Source organism: Ambystoma mexicanum, chromosome 14, assembly GCF_040938575.1.
Source record: "Ambystoma mexicanum isolate Mex_15411 chromosome 14, UKY_AmexF1_1, whole genome shotgun sequence".
Taxonomy (NCBI): Eukaryota; Metazoa; Chordata; class Amphibia; order Caudata; family Ambystomatidae; genus Ambystoma; species Ambystoma mexicanum.
The window spans coordinates 432,197,879-432,223,807 of record NC_090940.1 but is presented as its reverse complement, the minus strand read 5'-3'; the positions used below and the strand labels follow the sequence as shown (position 1 = coordinate 432,223,807).

The 25,929-nt window shown below is 46.3% G+C and overlaps 1 protein-coding gene across 2 annotated transcripts in view; it reads right to left on the bottom strand.

The window, feature by feature from the left end:
* The window catches only part of LOC138526861 (acetyl-coenzyme A synthetase 2-like, mitochondrial), a 300,268-nt gene that overhangs the window by 33,456 nt on the left and 240,883 nt on the right, over window positions 1-25,929 (bottom strand). The window contains exons 10-12 of one of the 2 annotated variants that reach the window (XM_069637614.1): window positions 24,036-24,162; window positions 12,436-12,563; window positions 9,818-9,881 (exon numbers count right to left, since the gene is read on the bottom strand). In XM_069637614.1, coding sequence (XP_069493715.1) covers window positions 9,818-9,881; window positions 12,436-12,563; window positions 24,036-24,162 — 319 coding nt within the window. The remainder of the gene's footprint in view (window positions 1-9,817; window positions 9,882-12,435; window positions 12,564-24,035; window positions 24,163-25,929) is intronic. The other variant, XM_069637615.1, reaches the window with a different exon arrangement.

Genomic DNA, 25,929 nt, shown 5'->3' with positions numbered 1-25,929 from the left:
CCAGAGGAATCCATTGTATATGCTGCCTGTCATGCATTTATAATGGATTCCTGTGGAGTCCACCGTATATATACATGCTTACATGTAAATACGTTTGATTTATTTACATGCATACATCAAACAAGACTGGGACACACCTATAGAAGCCAATCACAGCCTGGCAACATTTCCATCCAGGACGTTGCAAAGCAAGACGCATCATATGAATGACTGTGGACAAACTAAATACAAATCATGAAAAGTCCCAGTCAGAAGAATATCAAAGAGCGGCCAACAATGGTCTCTCTTGTGAAACTAGACATTGCAGTGTTGGGTAGATCCAGATTAGGAAGTTTACGAAGAGTCAAACCAATTAGGGTCCTCTGGAGAACAACAATGGCACTGTCCGTGGCATAGGGGTTCCTCCAGATACTGCTTACTAATTTGCTTGCCACGTCAGAAGAGGTAATAAACAGAGTCTTGCCTTCATGAATGATGTGTAAATTGACAAGGTACATGGTCAATAACCTAATCTGTTCAGAAGGAAGAGCTTTCCTGACCTCTAAGAATGATTTCCTTGCGGCTTGTTCCATAGTAGTACAACGTGAGAGACCAATAAGCTTATATTTTAAATCACTTCTCTTTCTAGCAAGGTGCACAATAGTATTCCTATCGCTGTAGTTTAACAGTTTGGCTGTGAAAGGCCATGGTGATGCACTTAGGATCGGCCTCGCTTCCAAAGAACTGTGCATCATCTAGACAAAAGAACAACGATGAGAGCTGTAAATCGTGAACGACTTCTTTCATCAGTGATTCCACAAAGGATTCTATGGATTCTGCTATCCCCAAAATGATGATGTTCTACCTACGGGACATTTCTTCCAAATCTTCATTTTTAGCATCAATCAGCTTAATGTTAGCCTGCATCTTTTGGGTTTCCTAGGCTGCCGATGTAGAGGAGTCCTCCACAGGAGAAATATGTTGTTCTGCCTCATTAAGCCTGTTGCTATGTCCGTCTACCCTCGTCTGAATATGTTCAACCCTATAGGCCATATTGTCAAATTTGTCTTCAATTCGATCTATGCCTGCCTTGAGCTCCAGGAACATTGTATGTATGTATTGCGATTTGTAAAGCGCAACAAAGAACTGGAGGCATCAAGGCGCTGAGGAGGAAAAGAAACAGAGAGGAGAAGGAGAACCACCTGCATTAAAACAACAGTGTTTTTAGCTGTTTGCAAAAGCTTGATAAGACTCGATTGCACCTCATGCAGAAGTGGATGGCATTCCACAAAGACGGGGCTAACACTGAAAAGGCTCTTCCTCCTACCACCTGAGTGTGTTGGAGGTGGGGAACCACCAGCAGAGACTGGTTGGATGAGCGTAAAAGTCACTTTGGTTGATACAGGGAGCTTTGCTTGGATACATTCAGCTCCAACAGAGTGAATAGCACGGTGGAAACTGCAAAAGACCTTAAAATTCAATCAAGATCTGGTGGGCAGCCAGTGAAGGCATTGAAGAAGGTCGTAGGAGTGAGACAGTCTGGGGGTGCTGAGAGCAAGCCTGGCTGCTGCATTCTGGAGGGTCTGGAGGTGTTGGAGAAGCGCCTCAGGCTGGCCAAGGTCAATGCTGTTGCAATAATCAATTGACTTTATCTCCCTCTGACTATCTCGCTCTGTGCCTCCTTGGTAGTTAAACTGCCACATGGTTGCACTTCAAGGGACCTCCCACTCCCTGTCCTTCTTGCCTACCTACTAATCCCCCAGTGTGGGAATAGAGTTGCAAAGAAAGTTTATTAAAGGTTTGAATCCCACTGCCTACATCACAGGAAAACCACTCAAGAAGCAATTGTTGGTGGGGCCCGTTGACCTGGTTGTATGTTTTGTTATGTAGCAGGGATAGTGATGCAAATTTTTGGAGACTGACTAGCCGCACTCTTATTAGGCTAGTGGAGTCAAGGAATGGCAGCCGATAGACAAGGTGTTTACTCAGCAGTGAGCCTGCAGATATTATGGAGCCAATTCAGCACTGCATCAAAGCCACCATGCCCTGGCATCCACGATGTGGGCACCACAGAAAATGTAGACCCAGCTATTCAGTATCATGCGCAGCCCACCAAGGAGGAGTCATCGTCCAGGTCCATTAAGCCAATATAGGTAGAGCCAGGAAAGCATGGCTGGAGTATGGGAGCCCCAGCCCGGTAGAAGGGTTCATCATCAGGAGTGGAGACGATAACGGTGGTTAGCCTCCACTACTCAGGGTCAGTCACTACAGTTGTCCAACAAGCCACGCAAAAGAGCAGAAAGCACACTGTAAACCACCCGTAGGGGCAGCCAAACCAGCACACATTGTAGCAGTGGGAAGATTGCTACACACTCACCTACTCCTAGAGGGGGCAACTGCTTAATCACACACAATCCACAGCCCTTGAATGCACTACCAAATACGAAAATGAACAGCCAATCCCCGAGGGCTTGGCTGCTCCAGACATTAGACTGCCACTCAGCAGGCTCCCCACTGGCACCTGTCACCGCACCAGTGGGCCTTCATGGGATCGGCCCCTTTTGAGCAGTGATGACAGGCAGGTGCAACTCTCTAACAATACACAGCCATTTTCTCATTGTTCCTTGCTGTGATGCCCAGTGCAGCAGAAGCTGTCGAGGGGCGCCAAGTGAGTGGATGTTAACGGAGGGTGCATTATATTGGTAAAATAGCATAAAAAGTGAGCGGGTGGAGGAAGAACCCTATATGAAGGCGACCATTTTGCTCTAGATGCGGGAAAACCTCCCTTCCTTCTGACTATCTTCTTGTTTTGAAAATTTCCCACATGTCTTCTGCAGAGGGATTATGAAGCCCAAACAATAGCATGTGTACAGATTTCCCCTGAAATTATTCATAACGCTCCCTGTAGAAGCTGGCAGAGTAGTGCAGGCTTCACTCTTTTTATGTCTATTAAGATAAAGCTTAATTAAGAGCATGGTGGTGCAGAAAGACTTGGTGGTAACTTGGCAGTAATTCTGTTACTTCCACGTTCCTGCCGTATTCCAGCATCGCTATACTATGAGTTTGGGAGAGAAGTGGAGGATTCACCTCCAGCTGTTAGCTGGAGGTAAATCTGCCACCTTTCCGCCAAACAAAATGGCAAAATCGGTGGAATTACCCCAATCGAGTCCTATAGACTCCAATTAATGGGGACTAACACCGCCTACCACCACTTGTAATCCGTTGGTAATTCCGCCAGACCAGGTGGCAGTAACAGTAATTCAGTTTGGTGGTATCTTGGTGGATTTACCGCCGATATACCACCGAAATTGTAATGAGGACCAAACTCTACAATCACATGTAAATAATAAAAATCAGAGATGGATATAAAAAACATAAAATGTCTCTAATGAAAGCAGTAACGCTTTAAAGCAATATGCAACAAACATTCAAAGGTAAGTAAACTTTTAGATGCTTTGTCAAAGTTTTAAAGAGTTAGACGGTTTTGTCCACAGAATTGAGCAGGACAAGATCCAGAGGCAGCTCGTGGTTGTAAGAAGCAGGAGGTAAAATATAAGGAGGTTCTTCTTAGGAGAGCTGCATGAAGGAAGTCCTCTGGATGGTGAGGATGAATGACACCGCCAAAGGAAATCCAGACCCATGCGTGATGACCAGAGGCTCTTGAAAGGAAGACTGTCGAGAGGACTTCAGGAGTCGGGCACCGGTGGTCTCGCTGTGTCAGATCTGGGGAAAAGGTCTGCAGGAAAGGCCCCCCAGTAGTAAAATAGACCACCATTGGCTAATTCTGAGGCAGGAGAACCCCAAGTTGCTGATCACGCTGCCAGAGTACATTGAGGTGTCCCAAGGTACTTGGGTACAGAGGATATGTTTTGCTTTCTATTACAAAAGACTAAGTCAAATGATTTAAGCCCCTGTGTTAATAACATTTAATGTTATAAATCGCATAGTAGACTTAAGAATAGTGTAAAGATAACCTTTTAATTTGACACTACATATAAAAACATGGTTTTATTTAGGATTTTCTTATATTTAGTATTTATTTCTGTATAATAATGTATTTTAGAATTCTGCATGTGCAAGTTGTAATGTCTGAATGAACTGAATAATCTTACATTGATTGACTGAACTGACCGAGACCCAGTGGACGTGGTGCAGAGGCTGGTTCAGTGGTTGCGGTAGAAGTTCTGAGCAACAAGGACTGCTGGCAGCCCCTCTGGCAATTAATGGCCAGGGTCAGAAATGTACATGAGGCTGGAGCACCTCAAGACGCAACACTTAAGTCAGTAGATCCAGGCACAGCAGCAGCTAGGGGACACAGTGCGGATCCTTTGGACAAGTCAGTTCAGGCTCCAGTCAACATGGCAGCACTGCCAGTAGGATGAAGGGAGATCCCTCGGAGGAAGGATGCTGTGAAAGTCTCTGAGATGGTGCAACACTTAAGGACAGCAGCTACAATGACATCCATTCTCCAGCACTGCAACAGGGGATTCCCACTTCTGTACTGGTGAATCACACACTCCAGAAGCTTCAGAGGAGCACACAAGATTGCAAAGGGTGAGCATACGACTGGCTCCATCGAATCAATGGGAGGAATTGTCTGAGAAGGGTTGCCATGGTAGGAGAGAGGCAGAGCATAGCCTTCATGAGGATCAGGATTAAGCACCAGAGCTCTCAACAAGACGTCCTCTGTGGTGGCTTAGTGGCTCACCTACTTCAAGACCAGGTCCAGTAGTGGACTACAGAATGACTTGGAGTCCCAAATTATTCACACATACGGGTGGGGGTAAGCACAGTCCTCCAATCACAACCCATGCAGCATTTAAGTTTTAGTAGCCTCCAAACCTCATACCTATTTATGTAGGCATCAGCATGGTCACACACAAGGATAATAATGTGTGTTCTTATATAGCTCTTTATGCCAGATACTTACACCTCTAAGTGCTGTGATAACAGATGTTTTATTTTGTATTTTAATGTTTTTATTCATTAACGAACACACAAAATAACCAAACAAAACAAAATACAGACAAGTTTCACCATGTTGATGTAGTAATACAGGCACATATCAATGTGGGCTTTTCCCAGGGGTGTCAGCCTTTTACATAATCACACTTCGCATTTGTTCCCTCCATTACTTGTATCCCAATTCTTCCTAGACTTATGCCTCAATAGGGTCATCCGCTTCAGGGGCATGCCAAGCTTAAATTCCCTCACTTCTTTCATGCGCGCCTCTCTGTAGCGCTCTCTGCCACACTGCAGTCTCTGCCAGTGACCATCTCTTTAAGTCTGCCCACCAGGCCTCAAGTCTGGGGCCTTTAGCTGATTTCCACGCCATGGCGATTCTGCGCTTTGCTAATATACAGATCAAGTCTTTCATTTTGGTGAGGTGGGAATTGTTTCTCACGCCCCTCAGGAACATTCCCAGCAGGCAATTCTCTGGGCGCCACAGCTGCATTTGAATGCCTCCTCATGCCACCTTCTCCGCTATTGCTCCCCCATATTTCCGGATTACGAAGCACTCCCAAAACATGTGCATTAACCCCGCTCCCACCCACATGCATCTTGGCAGGTATGGTCGCATTCTCCCACTATGAAGTTCAGCTTATGTGGGCTCATGTATGCTCTGTGGGTATTTCCCTTTGCGGACCTGACCATTGTTTCTCAATCCTTTTGACCATACCGAGGTGCCGCAGGATCTGGTCTTCATGGATACCATGTTCGCTAACTAGGGTCTGGAAGGCTATTAATTTACCATCTCTCACTAAATCTCCAACCGTGGCTATCCCTCTGTCTTCCCAATATCTTCTAAACTGCGCTAGTGACCCCTTCTGCTCTCCTATGGCCCCTATCAGGGGGGTATGTGTTCAAAAATGGTCTGGGCTGCCCAGGTGTTTCCAGGTTCTGCGCCATATCTAACTGCAGCAGCTGGGAGGGTCTCACTAGCTTAGAGTATTTTACCCATAATATTGCTTTCAAATAGCACTGCTTCAGCAGCGGCTGTAGCAGCAGGGTGTCTAATGAGGTTTCATCTCCTAGCCATCGTGCCACATGTTGCAGTTTACCTGCTAAGTAGTAATATTCGAAGTGGGTTACTTTCATCCCTACGTCAGCATAGTCCCTTTGCAGAGTGCTCAGGCTGATTCTCTTCCTCCCTCCTTCCCACAGGAATTCTCTCATCTGCGTGTCTAGCTTGCGGAAGAAGGCTACAGGTATATTGTACAGCACGTTGGTAAAGCAATATATGAGGCGGGGAGTGCAACCAACTTCAGGAGAGCCGCTCTTCCTGCGACACCGAGGTGTAGCTTCCTCCAGAATCTCAGAGTTGGACACGTTATCCATGGCCCTGTGTGTTTTTTAATCATTCGAGGCCACTGGGTCATGCCACACATTGCTACTTAAGTAGCAGAATGTTTGCTTTTGCCACCAGATGCCTAGTTGGGGCAGTTGCTGTTCATCAAGACCTCTTAGTCCTGCCAGCGGGAACAATTCACCTTAATTCCCGATAGTTTGGCAAACTCGTCTATGACATCCAGCAGGTGTGGTAAATTGTCTGCTGGATTATTTACATATAGCAGCATGTCGCCGGCATACAGGAAGACCAGATGTACCGTCCCGTCTAATGCTATCCCTGCTGCTTTCCGCACTTTCTGCACTTGCCATGCTTCAAAGATCTGTCGGCCCATTTTCACCCGGGCCGTGGGCACCGTTTAAATCAGTTTCACCCATCGCAAAAAGGTTTTACCCATCCCGAAGTGCATCAGAGAAGTCTGCAGCCATTCCCAACTGACCGAGTCAAAGGCTTTGACCGCGTCTAGCGATGCCACTGGGCACTCCACCAACAGGTGGTTCATGCTGTCCATGATATGGTGTAGCCTCTGGAGGTTTCAGGTAGTGATTTTGTCTGGGATATATCCAGTTTGGTCTGTGTGCACTATATCACCTATTACCCTCTTCGGCCTGTTTGCTAATACCGTCATCAGGATTTTGCAGTCTTGATTTATCATTGAGAGGGGCCTATATGATCCACAGTGTTGTGGTGCTGTAACTGGTTTAAGGATTGGTATGATGGTTGCCTCCCTCATGCTGCTGGGCAGTACTCCTAGTTCGAATGCCTCTGCGAAGACACTCAGCAGTTTGGGCGTGAGGGTTTCTGCGTACGCCTTGTAAAACTCCCCTGGGAGTCCATCTGGCCCTAGGGTTTTGGAGGTCGGAAGCTGTTTTATCACCTCGCTTATTTCCTCTAGCGTAAGCGGGGCATCAGCTCCGCATTTTGATCCTCCCTAAGTCTCGGCAGGTCTATTAGGGCCAATGCTTCTTCTATGTCTTCCTCCTTTCCCACCTCCTCTCCAGTGTACAGGGACTTGTATAACCCAGAGAACACCTTGTTTATCTCAACCTGGGTCCTGACTAGGTTCCCCAATGTGTCAGTGATGGTGATTCCAGCTCTTGGTTCCTCGCGCTTACAGAGCCACGTCAGCAGTCTCCCTGGTTTGTCTCCATCTGTGTGCAGGTTTTGACTATATTTCGTAAAGTTTAGGCGTCCCAGTTTTTCCCATTTTCCCCATGCATTTTTGTCTAAGCTCTACCAACAGCCCTGGTGTTCAGGATGCTCCCCCTCCTGCGCCCTCTGCCGTCGCCATCTCATTTTCGATATCTTCAAGGGCCTTCTGCTCTAAGGCCTCCCATTTTCCCTATCGCCATACCCTGTATCACTACTTTAAATGCGTCCCACACCGTGCTCAGTTTTGGAACACTGTCTGTGTTGGATAGTGAAATACTCCTCTATCTGGTCTCTCAAGTGATTGTTGAACACCTCCTCTTATAGGGCTTCCGCTGTCAGGCGCCAGGTAGGTATTCGGGGTCGCTGGGCCGTACATTGCCATACTGCTATTAGCGGAGCATGATCTGAGAGTATCCTAGCTTTATATTCTATACTTTCAAAGTCTCCAAGTGTTGTGTCTTCTGTGGACATGTAGTCTATGCATGTATGTATCGTGTGGGGGGTAGAGAAGTGCGAGTAGCCACGTTCTACTCCATGCCTTTCTCTCCATATGTCTACCAGTCTCATGTCTCGCAACAGGCCACTGAGGGTTTTGGTCAGCAGCGCCGATTTCTTATACTTGGTGTTTGATCTGTCTAACTCACAGTTAAGGGTACAATTGAAGTCTCCTCCCCACACCCATGTTGCTCCCCTATACATGGAGCCTTGATTATAGCGATCTGAAGAACACTGTTGCGTCGTGGTTTGGGGCATAAGTGTTTACAAAGCAGACTTCTCTGTTCTCCCACCATCCATGCACAGCAATCATCCTTCCCTCATCATCTTTCTTGAACCCTAAAATCTGAAAGGGGGCTGTGTGAGATATTCAGACCAGGACCCCTCTTGCATATGCCAAGAAAGGTGGCCCTTATAGTTTACCTCCCCATTTCGATAACATATGTTATAGTTATCACATATTACGGTACTCGATCAACCTCAGGAGGATAAACAGCTAAACTGACTGTGCCACCGGATTTGAACTTGCAAAGTGCAGGAGGGTATCATGTCAAGCGCTTTACTACATGAGAGCTATAAACCAAGGGATGTGAGCTGATGTGTACTCTTTTATGCTGGATCCCATTCATTTAGGGATGCTTTTGTGAGCTGAGTCAGAGCGTGCATAGGCCAAATGCTGTGTATCGTGAACAAGGACAACAAAGAAACTAGGCAGGTGAAGGCACTTAAAAAAAACTCAAGTAGCAATTTTGCTCCTTTTCAGGGAGCAAGGAGTTTCTAATATGGGGGAAAAAAAGGCTGCAGTTCAGTGCAACCAAATGGACAATACACAGCTGTCACCAGCCTGTATTACAGCCACATTTCTGGATGAAGCTCACCCAAGGACACAATGGTGCATTTTGCGAGCACACTTGTGAACACTTGTGTATAGGCGTGTTACAAATGCCATATCATATCATTCATACCCCAGCACTAGTAACTTTCTGGGTCTCCCAAAGCAGAACATAAAAAAAAGAGTTGCAGTATTCAGTGAACTTCAAGAAAAAGCCTTCCTCTTGGCAAAAACAGTTAAAGATACAAAAATGGCGAGAGAAATATCAGGGTACTCACTCAAGAAAGAAAAAACAACTTGTTGCTTTACACTTCTGAATCATACCTGCCTTTTCCCACCTTCCTGTATACTGACTGCATGTATTCTGCTCTCCTTCCTATGTTCTTCCCTCCCTCCCTCTTACCTTCCTGCCTCTTGCTTACTTCACCTTCTTTCTTACATTCGGTCTACCTGCGCATATAATGCTTTTCCTGCTCTCGCATCCTCTCCATACTACCTCTCAGCACTCATCGACTACAAGCACCACTCTAAGATACAGTGCACAGCACCTCTGCCATTAGAATGCGGCTATCCTTCACAACACAATTCGGTCTAGCTGCACACATCGTATCTCTCCTGGCCTCACATTCGCTCCAGATTACCTCTCAGCTCCCATCCACATGCCTGCTCGACATGGGTGACTAGCAAGGATTAAAATGGCTAAAATGCACACACGCATATTACAACTCTGATGAATTTCCCATACCAGGACGCCTGTTCCCCAAGGGCGTTCAACCTACTGCGCGCGTTGGGACCATACCAATGGTGAAAATTGCTATAGAAATGCACATTACATTACACCTTTCAGCCTGATGATCTACTCAATGATGCCTGCCTTATTCCGCCTCCTCCATGCATCCCTTCCAGCTTGGTTCCTCCCCACCTACTCACCTGCTACCACCGACCTACCTCCCCACTTCCCCACCTACTTACTTTCTACCATTGTGATTACCTTCTTTCCTCCTGCTTACCTTCTCCTTTCACCTCATGAGGATATCCAATTGCTGCCGACTCCGCCACTGAGCTGTGCTGGTTCTGAAAAGGAACCAGGTGAATCTGAGTCAGGGAATGGACAAGTCTGAAGCAAGAAACCATATCTATATACTGAGAGGTCCTAGCAGGTTCCTGAGCACTGCAGCTGGGTGTGAAGCTCCGAGCATTCTCCAACAACACTAGGTGAGTTTGGATCTCATGGGATCTTTGTGTCCTGCTGTTTTGAGTGTGAGTTTCTTGGCATTATGTTGCATGTGTTGATGTCACTGTGGTCCCATCAGCAAAGGGAGATTTAGGAACTATGGGAGCTACACACTTTGTAATCAGATCCCTTAATGGAGTAAATGGGGGATCCCCAAGACCTCCCCCAGTCCTCCCAATGCTGGTAAGGAAGGTCAAGAGCACAAGTGCCCACTAAAGGCGGCGGTGGAGTATCCAAAGCCGGGTTAGAAAGGTTTTCCACACACAAGCAGGCAGTGGAAGAGTGGCGGGGAGAGCAGCGCGCCTTCTATTGCAAAGTGCTGGAACAAGAGAACCAGTTACCCGTCAATGCCAGGCACATCTCTCGTTCAGGAAGCATCCATACCCTAACATGGACGGCTGATGAAACGTAACCAATGGAAAACTGCCATTACATATAGATAAGGAGAGGGGAGTTACCCAGAAAATAAGAAAGGTGGCATATGGGGCCAGGATCAATCATGGCCAGGGAAATCTAGGAAAGGGGAGCCAATCAGAGCCCTTATTTCCCCAATCAGCCAATTTACCCAGACTACACAAGATGGGAGGGGAGAGGGCAGTGTTCCCGAGGGCTGATTTTATTGCAAGAGAGAGAGAGAGAAACTGAAGGTTGGTGTGGGAGGAGGAAAAAAACAGCAAGCAAGAGAGAAAGGGAGAGGCTGGAGGAGAAGTGCAGTGTGTGAGAGAAGGAGGAGGTGGAAGAGTAAAAGCTGAAGCAAGAGATGGCAGGACTGCAAGAGGAGGAGGACAAGAGCTGGGGAATTGGACTCACAACCTCACAGTAGAGGAGCACCAGTGACCAGAAGAGGGCCAGATACAGAGAATCACAGGAGTCCTGTATGCAAATGGAAAGCACAGGATGAGGCGAGAGGCCTGTTCAAGAACTGGGGTCAGCAAATGGCAGGGAATACTAGGATGGTTTCATACTAGGATAGCAGTGAGCAGGCCATCAAAACCTCACCAAGATTCCAGTGTTCACCCAAGTGGAGGGGAAGAGAATTCTACCCATACCAACCTACATAGGGGTGGGAATACCTACCAGAGTTACCATACTGGGGACCACGAGGTCCAGAATACTCTGGGGGCATGTGGGGGAATATGTATCTGCCATTTCCAGAAACCAGAGGACAGAAGGGGAAAAACAGAGGTGATCTATCATTCCAGGAGGAGATGTGGTTAAGCAACAGATGCTGAACTATAACATCGGTCTTGAGGACCTAACCCCACCAGAACAAAAGGAGTGCAAACCTTGCTTCTTCATCAGGGCCTGGACTTTTGGACTGAGGACTATTTGTCTGACTAGACAAATTGCTGAATTGTTTGGCTGATTCTGACACGGTTTATGATCTTTGAACGTCCCTTTTTCTTAGATCTTCCAGGATTCCACCGCTTCCTGCACCTATAGAAAACAGTGAATCCCCCAGTACATGTAAGCGTCCTCTTTGGACTCTTGTGAGATACATGACAATAGGGGAGAATAAAGCTCCTTACATTACAAGACACTTTACAAGTGTGATGCTTGCATCATGTTACATGAGAGTGTGTGACGTAGAGGCTCCTATCATATTCCAGCACACTGGGGTTGTATAAGGCTTTGATCACACTACATGGCATTTGGTGACCTTTAGGTGCCTATCTTGCTACAGTGGTACAATTGTGGAGTTGCGAGAGGCTCCCAGCACACTATAGCTGGATGAACTAGAGGCTTCTATCATGTTCCAGGACATAATGTGCATGCAATGCTTCCATCATGCTACATAACACAAGGTGAATCTGAGGTTCTTATGTCACAGGGCACTAGAGGAATATGTTATTGTTATTAATGTTGTGTCTTGATATTTCTGAATCACTTATAGTCCTATGTATGACAAGCTCACTGAATTCCTATAACTTTTAAAATGATCCTAGAACACTAGCTTAAGTTGTGATCCTTGACCTTACCACATGCCACTGAATGTGAGACCCATGATCTTATTCTGTTATTGAGTCTCAGGAGGATAGCTCAGGGGCAACGTGTTCACCTTGGAAGCAATACGGCACGGAGCAACACAGGTTCGAGCCCCGGGTCTGCACTTAGAAATCTCTGGGTATTAAGCGTGTTATAAATAACTAATAATAATAATAATAATAATAATAATAATTCAATTACACTAAGTGTTAGACTCTTGGCCTTATCCAAAGACACCGAATGTGATGCCTTCACAAGTCCACGTAACGCCTTCACATGCAAGTTGAATATTCTACAGCCTTTTCCCTGTGGGGAACCATTGAGCAGAGAGATAGTATAGTATACAACCAATACCCGAATGAACCCAATAAAGCACTGAACAGCATTTGGCAGAAAAACAGTTCTTACCACTACGTCCTCAATCTCTGCTGTGCCGAGCCTATGCCCGCTCACGTTGATGACATCATCAAGACGGCCTGTGATCTGGTAATAGCCTTCATCAGAACGGTAAGCCCCATCACCGGTGAAGAAATACCCTGTGAAAAAATTACCATCAATAAGATGTGCATCAATAAATAGCACCTCCATTCAATTCTGTGCTTGAACAATTTACAACACACTATCAAACACTCCGGCAGCATACAGCAACTGTACCACAGATGGGCAAATTAAGCAATATTCTCACAAGTATGTTCCCCTCTTGATGTTCCACTGTCAGAAACCATGAAGCCTGAAGGGCCCTTTTGATCATATCATAATGTGTGTCACTCTGGTCCACTGATTTCCCTACCGCACTCACCATCTTTTCTCAGGATCTCCTACTGAGTACCACACCAAGAAATGTCTCAGTTCATAGCATGCAATATTCTTTTTAAGGTCTGAGTAAACCGCTCTCCTAAACTATTGGTCTGGGAGTGGTAGACTGACATTCGGAGGTTTTTGATATTAAGCAACTCCTTTACCTCTTTCATTAGGCAGGACATAAAGGTGGTACCTTTGTAAGGCAGGATCTCCTTCGGAAACCCCACCCTGGATAAGCAAGGTAGCACGTGTTTCAGTATCTGTTGGCTAGTGTTGGCCCAAAGGTGAAATGTCTCAGCATATTGGGTGGCATAGTCCACAATGATATGATATGACATGATGTGCCATTTATAATACGCCCAGTGTTTCTAGGCGCAACAAGACAGGGAGGGGGAACAAAATAACAATCTTACTAGGCTCAGAGTCATTCAGATTGCACAAGTGTGGGGAAGAGGGAAGGGGAGAAGTACCAGTGGGAGGGGAAGGGGGAAGTGCAGTTAACTCACCGGTGCAGCCAGCAGGTGGCTCATAAGTGCAGAGAGAAGGTACTGTAGGGTTGCAGAAACAGACCCTTAAGTGCTGGGGAGCCCGGAGGCAGTATGAGGGCAACTGAACATACAGCAGCCTAGGCACGAGTTCAGAGGGTGCCCAGGTGACCAGTACGTGGAGCAGTCAGGGGCATCAGCAAGGGAGAAGAAGCGGAAGCAAAAAGGAAGGTCTTCAGTTGCTTGCGGAACCAGAGGTGGTTCTGCTCAAGTTTTAGAGAGGCAGGGAGGCGGTTCCAGAGGGAGGCCCCAATCAAGGAGATAGATCTGCCCCCACCTCTCTGCTTGGAGAAACGTCTGACCCTCAGAGAGTTGGAGGTGGATGAGCGGAGAGCTCGAGTATGAAGATGTTTTGGAAGAGAAAGTTGGATGTAGAGCGGTCCCAGGCCTCAGAAAGCCTTGTGGACAATGTAGAGGGTCTTGAAATTGACCCTTGTAGCCAGTGGGAGCCAGTGAAGAGATTTCAGAGCTGGAGAGATACGATCGCTGGGCTTATGGCCAAGGACAAGTGTCGCAGTCCTGTTCTGGATACGTTGTAAAGGTCGAAGAGTAGAGGCAGGAAGATTTAGAAAGAGGCTGTTGCAATAGTCCAGCCTAGAGAGGGCCAGATGAGGATCAGATTTTGCAACGTCGATGTTTCCAGTGGATATACTATGTCCATCGCTATCCAAGAGAAAGGGACCTCGATAATCGGTAGGGGCTGTAGGGGGTGCCATCGAAACAGGAGTTGTTGCTGTCCTTTGGAATATGTCACACGCCAACACATAATTTCTAGCAATTCGCAAAAACACCTGGCCAATAAAATCGAGGTATCACTTGATTCTGTGTTTTATGTATCCCCTGATGAGCTGCTGTCAAGTGTGCATTGGCTAACTCTAGTACCACCCTTCTATGGCTTCGGGGAACCATTAGTTCGGTTCGGGCTGAACCATCTTTCATCAGATCACCTCTATACAACAAGCCCTTCTTGACGAAGAAGAAAGGTCTGGCTTGGTTGTGTCTGGCTTTCTCAGTAGTTACCCTACCAAAGGCCTCTGTAGGAGATGGGACATTCCTTTGTGCAAAGGCTAGTTTGGGTAGAGGTGTGACCTCCTATTTCTTCCCAGCAGGTTTCTGCTGGTGGAATGTCATCTTCTCCTAAACCCGTTGAATCCCTCTCCATTTCTCCTAACTCTGTTATTTCTTGAGGTATCGAAATAATGCTTTTTCTAGAATCCCTTGGGCTATTTCTTCCCCTCTTTGATGGTATAGGCATAATTACTGAGATTGTGTAATAGAGCTTTGATGTCTCCCCTAAAGTTAGAATCTATAACACCTGCCATTAAGTCTAAACCATATCGCCAGGATAATCCTGACTTTGAGGCTATTCTAACATAGGTACCTCTAGGTGGGGCATGTGTAATTCCCATAGGTATCAATCATCCCTCGTTGAGAAGAATCAGGATCTCTTCTGTACTTTGTAAATCGGAACCTATGGACTCTGTCGTGACTACAGTAGGGGCTCTGGCTTTAGGGCTTAGTTCAGTAAACGGCACGGGTCCCCCTCTTCTATCAGTTGGTTGACATCCTACACCTGACACCATGTATGGCAGGTTGGAAAAAGGAGTCGGTCATGCTGAGGACATGATTCAATATCTTTATTAAATTACATGTAGAATGCCTAACATTCCCTATTACTAAAGGAAATACCCTATCTATCAAAAGAAACTAAAGGTGCACTGCTCGTCAATTGTCAGGAAAACCAAAGTAACAGTGTCCTCCATTCAAACTAACTATCTGACACTACCACTATATTTAACTAACTTAAATAGACCAAAAGAGTGTCTGATCTTTGTGTGGCCCTTTCTCCTCTTCCAATAGGCTTTTAATTTACAATCTTTCTCTGTGGTACAGATATTTCTTGACATAATCTCCTTGGATAGTCTCTGAGATCAGTAGTTCTTCAAGAATAGTCTTGGGTTATGTACCTTCTCTGGTCCTATAGTTAGAATATCTTCCCTTCAGATACTTTCTCACACTCTCTTGTCATTACCTGTAGGCTCTTTCCTGTCTTTCCATTCAGGCTTTTCTGAGGTAGGTTTATCTTGACGCCTTTATAGGCATTCTTCGTCATAACTTCTCTGTTTTACAATGTCTCTTCTTTTATCATGTTCACTCAAGAGTTTTATATCCTGTCCCTCATGACATGGTTTCTAAGTCAAACTTTCTCCAGTCTTCAATTCTGAGTTAGGAAATAGTTTCCTACCCGTAACTCCATTTCTCCAGCATTGGTATCTTTCATGGATTCACATGCTTAGAATATTCTCGTCGTCGGACTGGGAACCCTTGATATATTTATAAAGACGTTTTCCATAGGAAAAAATTGACACTTCTGTGTCCTATCTATGTCGTTTTGGGCCACGTACGCCTGCCCCAATAGGACGTAGCGGTATAAATAGCCCCGCCCCCGCAGCTCCCTTCAGATTTTCACCCCCAAAGCGGCGGGCACATGTGAATCCATGAAAGATACCAATTCTGGAGGAATTGAGTTACAGGTAAGAAACTATTCCCTTCTCCAGTATTGGACCTTTCATGGATTCACATGCTTAGAATAGATTGTATAGCAGTACCCTTAATTTGGAGGTGTTTAATGCAAACCAATATCATCATAGCCACACATGCATTTAGCCATGGAAGAACTTCCAGTCATGGTACATTAACAGTAAAAACCAATTAAGATACATTGATAGAAGGAAAACACCCCTCTATGGGGCTTACCTTACTGAAACAGGTGTCGTAGGACTGCTCGTCCCATCTGCATATCCTCTGCATGTTGCTGCTCGAGGCAATAATGTTGGGTAAATGTATGCGGCACCAACCAGGATGCCGCTTGACAGATACCCCCCAGCGGGATTCCGGACAACAATGCCGCAGATGACGAAGTGGATCTCGTTGAATGGGCCTTTGGGCGCTTTTCCAGCTGCTTCCCTGCTTTCGAGTGGCAAAAAGCAATCGTCGACAATACCCAGCGGGCAAGTCCTTGCTTTGAGATCGCTTTTCCCTTTGCCGAAGGGCCATAAGCCACAAATAGTTGTCTTGTAGCTCTGAAGTGTTGAGTACGATTGAGGTAAAACTTTAGAGCTCTTTTTACATCCAATGTATGGAGAGCTTTTTCCGCGAAAGACGAGGGTGTTGCGAAGAATGTCGGCAGTACAATAGAAGAATGCTTGTGGAATATAGTTGGAACTTTTGGTATAAAATGAGGATTGGTTGCCAATACCACTTTGTCTTTGAAAAACCTAAAGTATGGCGGATCGATAACTAACGCCTGTAGTTCCGAAAGTCATCTTGCCGAAGTAATAGCCACCAAAAGGCTAATTTCCACAATAAGAATTTTAAAGATGACGATGACATAGGTTCGAAAGGCGCCTTCATTAGTCCCACCAGCACTAGGTTGAGACTCCAGTTTGAAGGAAACTTTTTGGTTGGAGGCAATGTTCGAAATGTTTTAGAAAATGTTTAACTAATCGATCATTAAACAGGTGTTGAATGTCTTTTACGAGTGAATCTCGAAATGGCCGCCAGGTGAACCTTTATCGAAGAAAAAGATAAACCCCTTTCTGCTAAGTGCAGCAAGTATGGAAGAAGCTGCTCTGCCGCAATATTCAGGGGTTCTAATCCTGGTTGATCCTTGCACCACATGCAGAATCTCCTCCACTTACATGCATACGAAGTATTCGTGGACAGAGCCTGCGCTGTTTGTAAAATTCGACGACAGTCTGATGAAATGGTCATAGCCCCAAATTCGGAGAAGTCAGAAGCCAGGCTGTCAGGCTGAGGCCGTCTGGGTCGTGATGCCAAACTGCTCCCTTGTCCTGAGATAGAAGGTTCGGAATCTTCTGGAACCTCACTGGTTGCGTTATCGACAGCTGGAGTAGGTCGGAGAACCACGACTGCCTCGCCCAGTAAGGGGCCACTAGGATCACACGACATGGGTATTTGTGAATCCATTGTAGAGTCCTTCGGATGAGCAGAAACGGAGGAAGGGATACACAAACTTGCCCGTCCACAGGAAGGAGAATGCTTCCCCCACTGAGTCGGGTTGTGGCCATCTGCTCGCATACTGTGTGCACTTCTTGTTCTCTCTCGTCGCAAAGAGATCTAGGGAAGCATGGCCCCATTATCTGAAAACTTTCGTCAGTTGCTGGTCGTTCAACTCCCATTCGTGCAGTTGATTCATTTCTCTGCTGAGAGAATCCACCTGTACATTTTTTACTCCTGGCAGGTGGTAAGCCAATATGCTTATCTTCTGTTCGAGAGCCCAATGCCATATTTCCTGAGCTTCGGTCGAGAGAGTTCTGGAACGAGTACCTCCCTGTTTCCTCAGGTAGAACATTGTCGTTGTATTGTCCGTCAATATTCTTACGACCGATCCCTTTATGCGTGGCAAAAATGATTTTAGGGCCCAACGTACCGCCCTCAACTCCAGTACATTGATATGAAGGGTCGACTCTTCCGGTGACCACTGACCTTGCACTTGCAGGGACTCCAGATGGGCTCCCCATCCAGTCAGAGATGCATCCGTCACCACCGTCATCTGAAACTCTGGTTCCTGCAGGGACAACCCTCTCGTTAGATTGTCTAAGAGCTGCCACCACCGAAGCGCTTGCAGAAGCTTGTTGCTGATAGTCAATTTGTCTGACCACAATCCCCGACTTTGGGACCATCGGTCTGCCAGAAATTCTTGTATTGGTCTCATGAAGAGACGACAATTGTTTACTAATGGGATACACGACGCCATGGCCCCTAGCAGTGACATGTATTTTCTTACCGACACACTGGTGTTGGCTTTCCACTCCTTTGCCTTATGCCAGAGTTTGTGAACTCTTTCCAAGGATGGTTTTACCACTCCTGACTGCGTCAGGAGCTCCGCACCCAAAAACACCAAGTTCCTTGAGGGAGTTAAGGAGGACTTCTCGAAGTTGATCGCAAAGCCTACCCGCTGCAGAAGTCGCATAGTGGCTTTTAGACTTGCTTGTGCTATTATCGGAGACGACCCCCTTACCAACCAATCGTCCAGATAAGGGTAAACATGATGACCTTTTCATTTTAGCCAAGCTGCTACTGGAGCCAAGCACATTGTGAACATCCTGGGAGATGACTTTAGTCCGAATGGGAGTACTTTGAACTGATAGTGGGTTCGTCCGACTACGAACCTTAGAAATCTTCTGTGTCGACGCATTGGTATATGAAAATATGCGTCTTGCAGGTCCAACAACGTCAGAAAATCCCCCGGCTGTATAGATCGGATAACCTCCTGAAGCGTAAGCATTTTGAACTTAGACTTTTGAGTGTCTTGTTGAGATCTCGGAGATCTAGAATGGGTCGCCACTTGCCGTTGGGCTTTTTGACAATGAAGTAACGGGAGTAAACTCCCTGACCTCTCTCGGCCACCGGGACCAATTCTATAGCCCCTTTTTGCAGCATAAGCACCACTTCTTGTTGTAATATTTGAAGATGGGGTTGCGCCAAAAACACAGGTGGAATGTGCGGTGGCACGTTTTTGAACCACAAAGAGTGACCCAGTTTCACTGTGTCTAACACCCAACGGTCCGATGTTATTTTCTCCCACTCGTCGACGTGGCGAGTCACTCTTTCTCCCAGGACGTCCTGAAGCTCGTCATTGTTGGGTCTTCGACTGCTCGTCTTTCGTGGACGATGAATAACCTCTTCTTCTATAAACCCGATAGTCTCTGCCTCTTCTAGTCGCCTGGGCAGCTCGCCTATAGCCTTGAGAGGAATATGATGGCCTGCTGAAACCCTGGTCCCTGGATGACACAAATCGGTAATTTCCTGATGCTCCTCTGAAGGGGCGAAAAGATCAAAAACTTCTGCCGCTCTGTAGGGCTCCAAGAGAGCGTGCTGTGTCCGAGTCTTCTTTCATGCCTTTTAAGGCCTCGTCCACCTTCTCCCCAAACAATTGCTCCCCTTCACACGGCATATCAAGCACTTTGTACTGTACCTCTGGCCTAAAGTTCGTACACTTAAGCCAGGCTTGCCTTCTCAAAACCACTCCGTTGTTTATTTGTTTGAAACCTGCTTCCGCCAGGTCTATGCTATGTTAATTGAGTGGTTTGACGCCTCTTGCCCCTCACGCACCATCAACATAGCAGATTTTCTGTGCTCATCCGGAAGATGTTCCAGGATGGGGGATAAACGGTGCCACATTTATCTGTCGTATCTCGCCATTATAGCCAGTGAGGTAGCTGCCTTCACCGTCGCCGCTCCTACGGACAACACTTTCTTGCCAAAGGCATCCTGCCTCCTGGCCTCGTTGTCCGGCGGGGGTTGTGCATTTATGCTGTGACTTCGCCTTTCTTGCAGCAGCTGCCGATACCACCGATTCCAGGGAGGGCTGCGAAGACAAACATTTTGGAGTAGACTCCGGAGCTTTAAACTTCTTTTCCAGTCTGCCTTTAACCGCAGGCTCCTGAAACAGATGGCACATGGTTCGTAACCCTTCTTGCCAGACGTGGTCTAGAATGGGGACCGAGAATACCGACTTCCTCCTCTTCCCCATATGATCAAACAAGAAGCAGTGTTTCTTTTCCTCCTCCGGGGTCAGGCCAAACTCGATACATGCTTTACCCATCATTGCGTGGAAGGCACCGATGTCATCTGGCAGTGATGGTTGCACCGGACTTCTTGGAGCTTCCACCTCAGCTTCCGATTCCCATGTCGGATCTCTTGAAGGGGACAAAATGTTTGAAAAAGACTCTCCACGTTCTGAATCGGAATCCGGTAACTCTCCTTCTTCCGGGTGTGAGCGTGGAGGACCCTTGCCAACCTGACGGGCTGTTGGTACCCTGGCCCTTGATTGCAGGGCCGGACCTGGTTCGTCGTCGGCCGGCGTAGTAGGTACCACTGCAAGTGCACCAATGTGGGGCAACTTTGCGTCCAACCGGCTCAATAGAGTCTGCAATGTGGTAACACTTCCAAGGACAACACCGCCTGGGGATTCAGTAACAACGATGTAACGGGGAGACTTCTCCCACTCGAGACCGTCAACGTATTGACACTCTGTAATCCCAGATCCGTCGGGCCTACCACCGGTTCACAATCGTCTTCTACAGATGATATTGAGAGGGCAACTTCCTGTTGTAACAGGGCCTCTGGTAAGATCGGATCGTACACCTCCGGTTACCAGCCCTCCGGAGGGGCCACCGTCGACGATGCCAACTTCTCAATCGTCGTCGTCTGCATTAACGAAGCAATTGTAGGAATAATCTGCGCTGATGGTAATGAAGGCGTCGACAACCGAAATCACGTCGACGACAGCGGTGGTTGTGGCTCAGGCACCTGAGGCGTTCCCGCCTTTGAGCTCGATTTATGCTTCGACGAATCTCGACTCGAGGATGACATGTGATGGTCTCCTGAGGAGGTCTTAAACAGATCTTTTCTATCCTTTTTTGATGAAGAAGAAGAAAAAGCTTTCCCTTTGATGACGATTCCCTCATAGAATGTTTCTCAGAGGAACGCTTCTCCGTCGAACGTGGCTTCTTCGCCGGAGGCTCTGCAGATACAGAGCGGCGGGGAGCTACCGGAGATTTTGATCTCGAGGCCAAACTATGTGTAGAGCCTACCTCCAAAGGAGGGTACGCTACTGCGCCGTCATTTAGCCACGTCACCAGACATCTATTTTGGTCTCTCAGGGTCCTCTGTGAGAAGCCTTTACAAAACTCACAACTGTCTGCAGAATGAGGAGGATGAAGACAATACAGGCAATCCATATGCCCATCCCCTCGTAAACCTTTTTCAATCCGCATGTAGCACACGGATGGAACAACGCCTTCCCAGACATTGGGAATGAAACAAAATCAACCTTGTAAAATAGCAGATACCACAAGGTGATCTCACTACTTTGGTAGACGGTTGAAATCTGAAGGGAGCCGCTGGGGCGGGGCTATTTATACCGCTACGTCCTATTGGGACAGGCGTAAGCGGCCCAAAACGATGTAGATAGGACATAGAAGTGTCGAAATTCTTTCCTATGGAAAAAGTCTTTATAAATATACCAAGGGTTCCCAGTACGACGACGGGGAATATTGTAAGCATGTGAATCCATGAAAGATCCAATGCTGGAGAAATAGAGTTTCTCTGCTCCCTCCCAGGGAACTTGTTTCCAGTGTCTGTTTGTTCCCCACCTTGGGTGCTTAAATCCCTCTTTCATAGGCTTTTCACTTCTCTTCCTAATGGATTTCTCTTGTGATATTTCATCCTGGGATGAGTTTCTATTCTGATCTAGTAACACCATCCCCCAACTGTGTTATTCATGACTTCTTTATAACTCCAATTACAATGTCTTAGCATTACTTTCTAGTCCTTATGACTGGAAAGAGTTCCCAGTTGTCGCAGTTCCCCCAATAATTCTCTCTCTGCCGGGGACGGGTGCAGGCCTTGGCTCTCGCTCGGGTGTGCTTTCTCATTCTTCTTGCTCTTCGGCTTCTCGTTCCCTCATCGGGTTACAGCTCTGCACTCGTGCTGATGGTTGGAAGCTATCCAAGCTTCTCATTCTGCTGCACTTGTCGTCACGACACCACCGGATAGGTTGTTCCTTCCTCATGATGCTTTCTTCGGATCTGCACATGCCGTTGTCTCGTACTGGCATTCTCTGCCTCATTGAAAGTCACAGGCTCCGTGACTTGCCTTCACTCCACCTCCACGAGGCGTATTGATGTCAGGGGGCTTCCCCTGCACACAAGGCTCTCCCCCTTCTCTCCTATTCATCCCAGTTAAATATCCATCTCTTTTTAAAGAGACATCTACCTTTTCTTTTACAAATGGGTTTCTTTTTGCATTGTCTTCAGCCAACGGTAAAGATGCCACATTATTCGTTCCAACAGGTAATCCTATGTATGCGGCTATGGTAGATGGTCTAGGGAGTTCCTCACAGGAACGTCGGTCCTTGTCCCCAAAGAGGGAATCTCTCCCCGTGAGGTTCCACTTGCCTCTACCCCTAGGGAGGATCGTGCATAGCAGGTTCACCTTCCTAGTCTCACACAGGGGACTCCCCCTTGGGGAGAATGGATGACTACTTGCGATTTGTCACAGCACCTAAATTTACCACAAACTGTACAGTGTATCAATGTCTCTGACTTTGTTCCTCCCATTCCATTTATGCTCACTTCCTGTCTAGCAATATTCTTCTACATTTTACTGAAAATGAACTTTCGCCTTCTGAACTTTGCGCTTCTATCCATTCCAGAAAATCCTTTTCAACCTTGCCCTCCTCACAATTGACTTTCATCCTCTGACTTTATGGCTTCTCTTCAGTCCCCGCATCACTAATAAAGCCATACTCTGACCCACCTACTTCACCTCGAATCCTACATACTTTTTTCTCTTTTTGTCCTAATGCGTTCCATTCACCTTACAGTTCATCTTTTGTCTTTAACTGCACTTCCCCCATAACCTTCATCTTCTCCTACCTTGATTCCAGTTAACACTCCTCTTTTGCCCTCATTGACAACCTTCAGTCACCTCATCATTGACTCTTACCCTCTGACCTTACTGTCCCTCCTCAGCCCCCTCACTTTTGACTCTATTGCTCTGACTAAGCTTGCCATGCTTTGTGCTTTGTTCACTTCAGACCCAAAACATGCAATGTTAAGCTTTCCACAATTCAAACATCCTTCATACTGCAACACTATGGTGGTCCCTGTGACCCCAACACAGAATTTTCCACATCTGAATCTTCATCTACATACAACATTTATCTCTATGAGGCCAGTGTTATTTCTACCTAAATACATCAGTCAAAGCACAAACCATTCCTCTAATCTCTCTTATCTGGCCCATCACTCTTAACTGTAGCCCTCTCACCACACTGTCCTTTCTTATACCCTCTCGCCATTGACTTTAACACTTCCTCACTTCTTCCATTTGGCTCACTCACCTATGACTTTCACCATTTGGACTCACTTTACCTATCAGACCACTAACCTTGGACACACAACACCTCAACAGGCTGCTTCTCTTCGAAATCCTTGGCATTAAACTGGCCTCTGTGTTCCTCTGTAGCCCTTGACTCTTGCCCTCTAACCTCACTTCTCGGTACATTTGATGCTCTATCTGTGACTTCACCGGTCCCATGTAGGCCCCTCAGTCAGGATCTGATCTTTAACTGACCCAAGAGATACATTCTATTTTCAAAAGGCAATTTGCAATTAAATTGAAACCAAAGTGTAAATTAGTGATGATTATACAAATATGACATGTTGGTCTTACACATAATTGTGTGCTTTATAGGCTCTAATACCTTTTAATGGACTAGCTACAGAAGTGCAAAGATGGCACTGTGCATTCAGATATGGCCAGTCAAACATCCTCGATTGTAGTTTTTTTTAGCTCTGGCGAAGGGGGCTGCATAGCTGTAAAGCTAATTTATGTTATACTTCCCTTATGCATACATTGTCAGTGTATACAAATATAATGTATCCCACCCTACAAGATATTCATAAACCTTTAAAGAAAGTCTTCAAAATCAACTGAATCCACTTGCATTTGAAATTGCCATATGCTGAAGAGAAAGGGAAAATGGTATTTCTGGTGAGAAGAGATAGCCTCTCACACAGGCTCTATTAGTTTACTTTTCTCCGTGAGCACAGCAGCCCCTGAAAGTACCTGGGTAGGGAGCGAGGTAGGTCTCCATGTATCTTTTGTGATCCTTGTAAATGGTGCGGGCCATCCCAGGCCAGGCATGTGAGATGCAGAGTGCCCCCGACACATTATTCTGGGTTAGGAGGTTTCCCTGGAAAGAAAGAAAAAAGAAAGAATGTAAGAAAGAGTGCGAAATTAGTGTTTTTGTTAGGAAATGATGTCTCTGCAGACAGTGCAGAGAATGTTGGAAGGATTTCTATTGGCAGGATGTCTATTGCTCTTGAGGAGGGATGTCAGAGGGCTGCATATGAAGGTTGTAAACAAATGAAGGCTGTTGAAGGTGTATGATGGATATCGCTGGATAAGGGTATAGGGAGGATGTCTATGTTGGAAGGGGTAGGAATTCTGGCTCTGGAGAAGGGCACAAAAGAGTTGTCGGTAATGGTCATGGGTCAACCACTTTGAAATGTTCTAGTCCATTCTCATCACAAACAGAAACGTCGGGCAATACCAAGGGCAATAGGGACAGATTCTGTAAAACACAAGGTTTGAGTTTATACCCGGTTGTTCACTTCCTTTACGACTGTGGTCCTCAGTCTTTCCCTCTCTTTCTTAGCACAGGATGCCAATTCAAACAGTCAATCACAGTCACTAGGATTTAATAACCTCTCAGACATTTCCTTACTAGCATCGGTCCTCCTATACTCAGCTACAGGTACCACCACCAAAGTACCATTGGGTCATATGAAGGGGGTCAGCGTCAGACACATCTGGATGAGATGGATTCCAGAGTAGTGTGACTTTCCCCTCTTTTTGATCTTTGAAATTGCCCCACTCAGCTTAGTGCTGGACTAGGGAGAACCTCCTTTCTGGTCTGAGTTTACTACTCGCCCTTGTTCTGGCCCTTTCCTCACCAGTCGATGACTGAACTAGGCATGTCTTGCTCTGGTTTCTAGTTTGTTTGTCTCTCACTCCATCTTCACCAGATTAGGAGTACCCTCTTGAATCGCGTACAAAACGACAGCCCACCCTCCTTTCAAGAACTAGCTCCCCTCCTCACATCCTCTTAGACTTCTCATACATTCTCCTGTTGTCTTTCCCCTTTTCCTCTCCATCTCCCCTCTCAACACTTTGTCCTTTTACTCGCCTACTCCTGTGATGTTTTTTCACCTCCTCTCCCTTTACTCTGAATTGATGTTCCTCCTCGTTCACTTTTTCTCTGTCTAGAGGCTTCCCTTTCACCTACTCTCCATTACTATGTCGGTGTCCAGACATTTGGTCGACCTAAAACTGGTCGAATGACATTTGGTCGACGCAATTTGGTCGAAAACCAATTGGTCGAATTTTTTTTTAAAATTATATATTTATTTTTCGGGTTTTCGTTTTTTACAAAAATGGGTTTTTAGAAAAAAAAGGGGGTTGGGGGGGACCCCCCCCCAAAAAAAAAAAAAAAGTGAAAATAAAAAAAATAAAAAATTCGACCATTTGGTTTCGACCAAATTGGTTCGACCATTTGTCTGGTCGACCAATTTATTTCGACCAAATGTCTGGTAACCACTATGTCTTTATGTTCTTCTTTCATCTTCCTTCCTTTTCTTGAATCACTGCCTCAGGAGGAAGAGAAATCATGGCACGATTCTGCTCCATCGCCAACGGGTTGGAAAGTCTGGTGAATACATTAGCCTGTACTTCCCCTGTACAGGTGCTTGATTTTAAGCCCCCCGCCCCCATGCCAGAGTTGCTTTCACAGCAACCCGAAATGCTACCATTCAGACCTGAGGGCAATGGTGCAATCACAAAGGTATTGAAAACCTCATTGTGAGAGACGTTCGCTTCCTCACAGTCGGTTTTTGTCAGTGTTGGTTAATTCAACTTTCCCACCATCTGCCATCACAGACTGACCCACCTACAAGTTGCT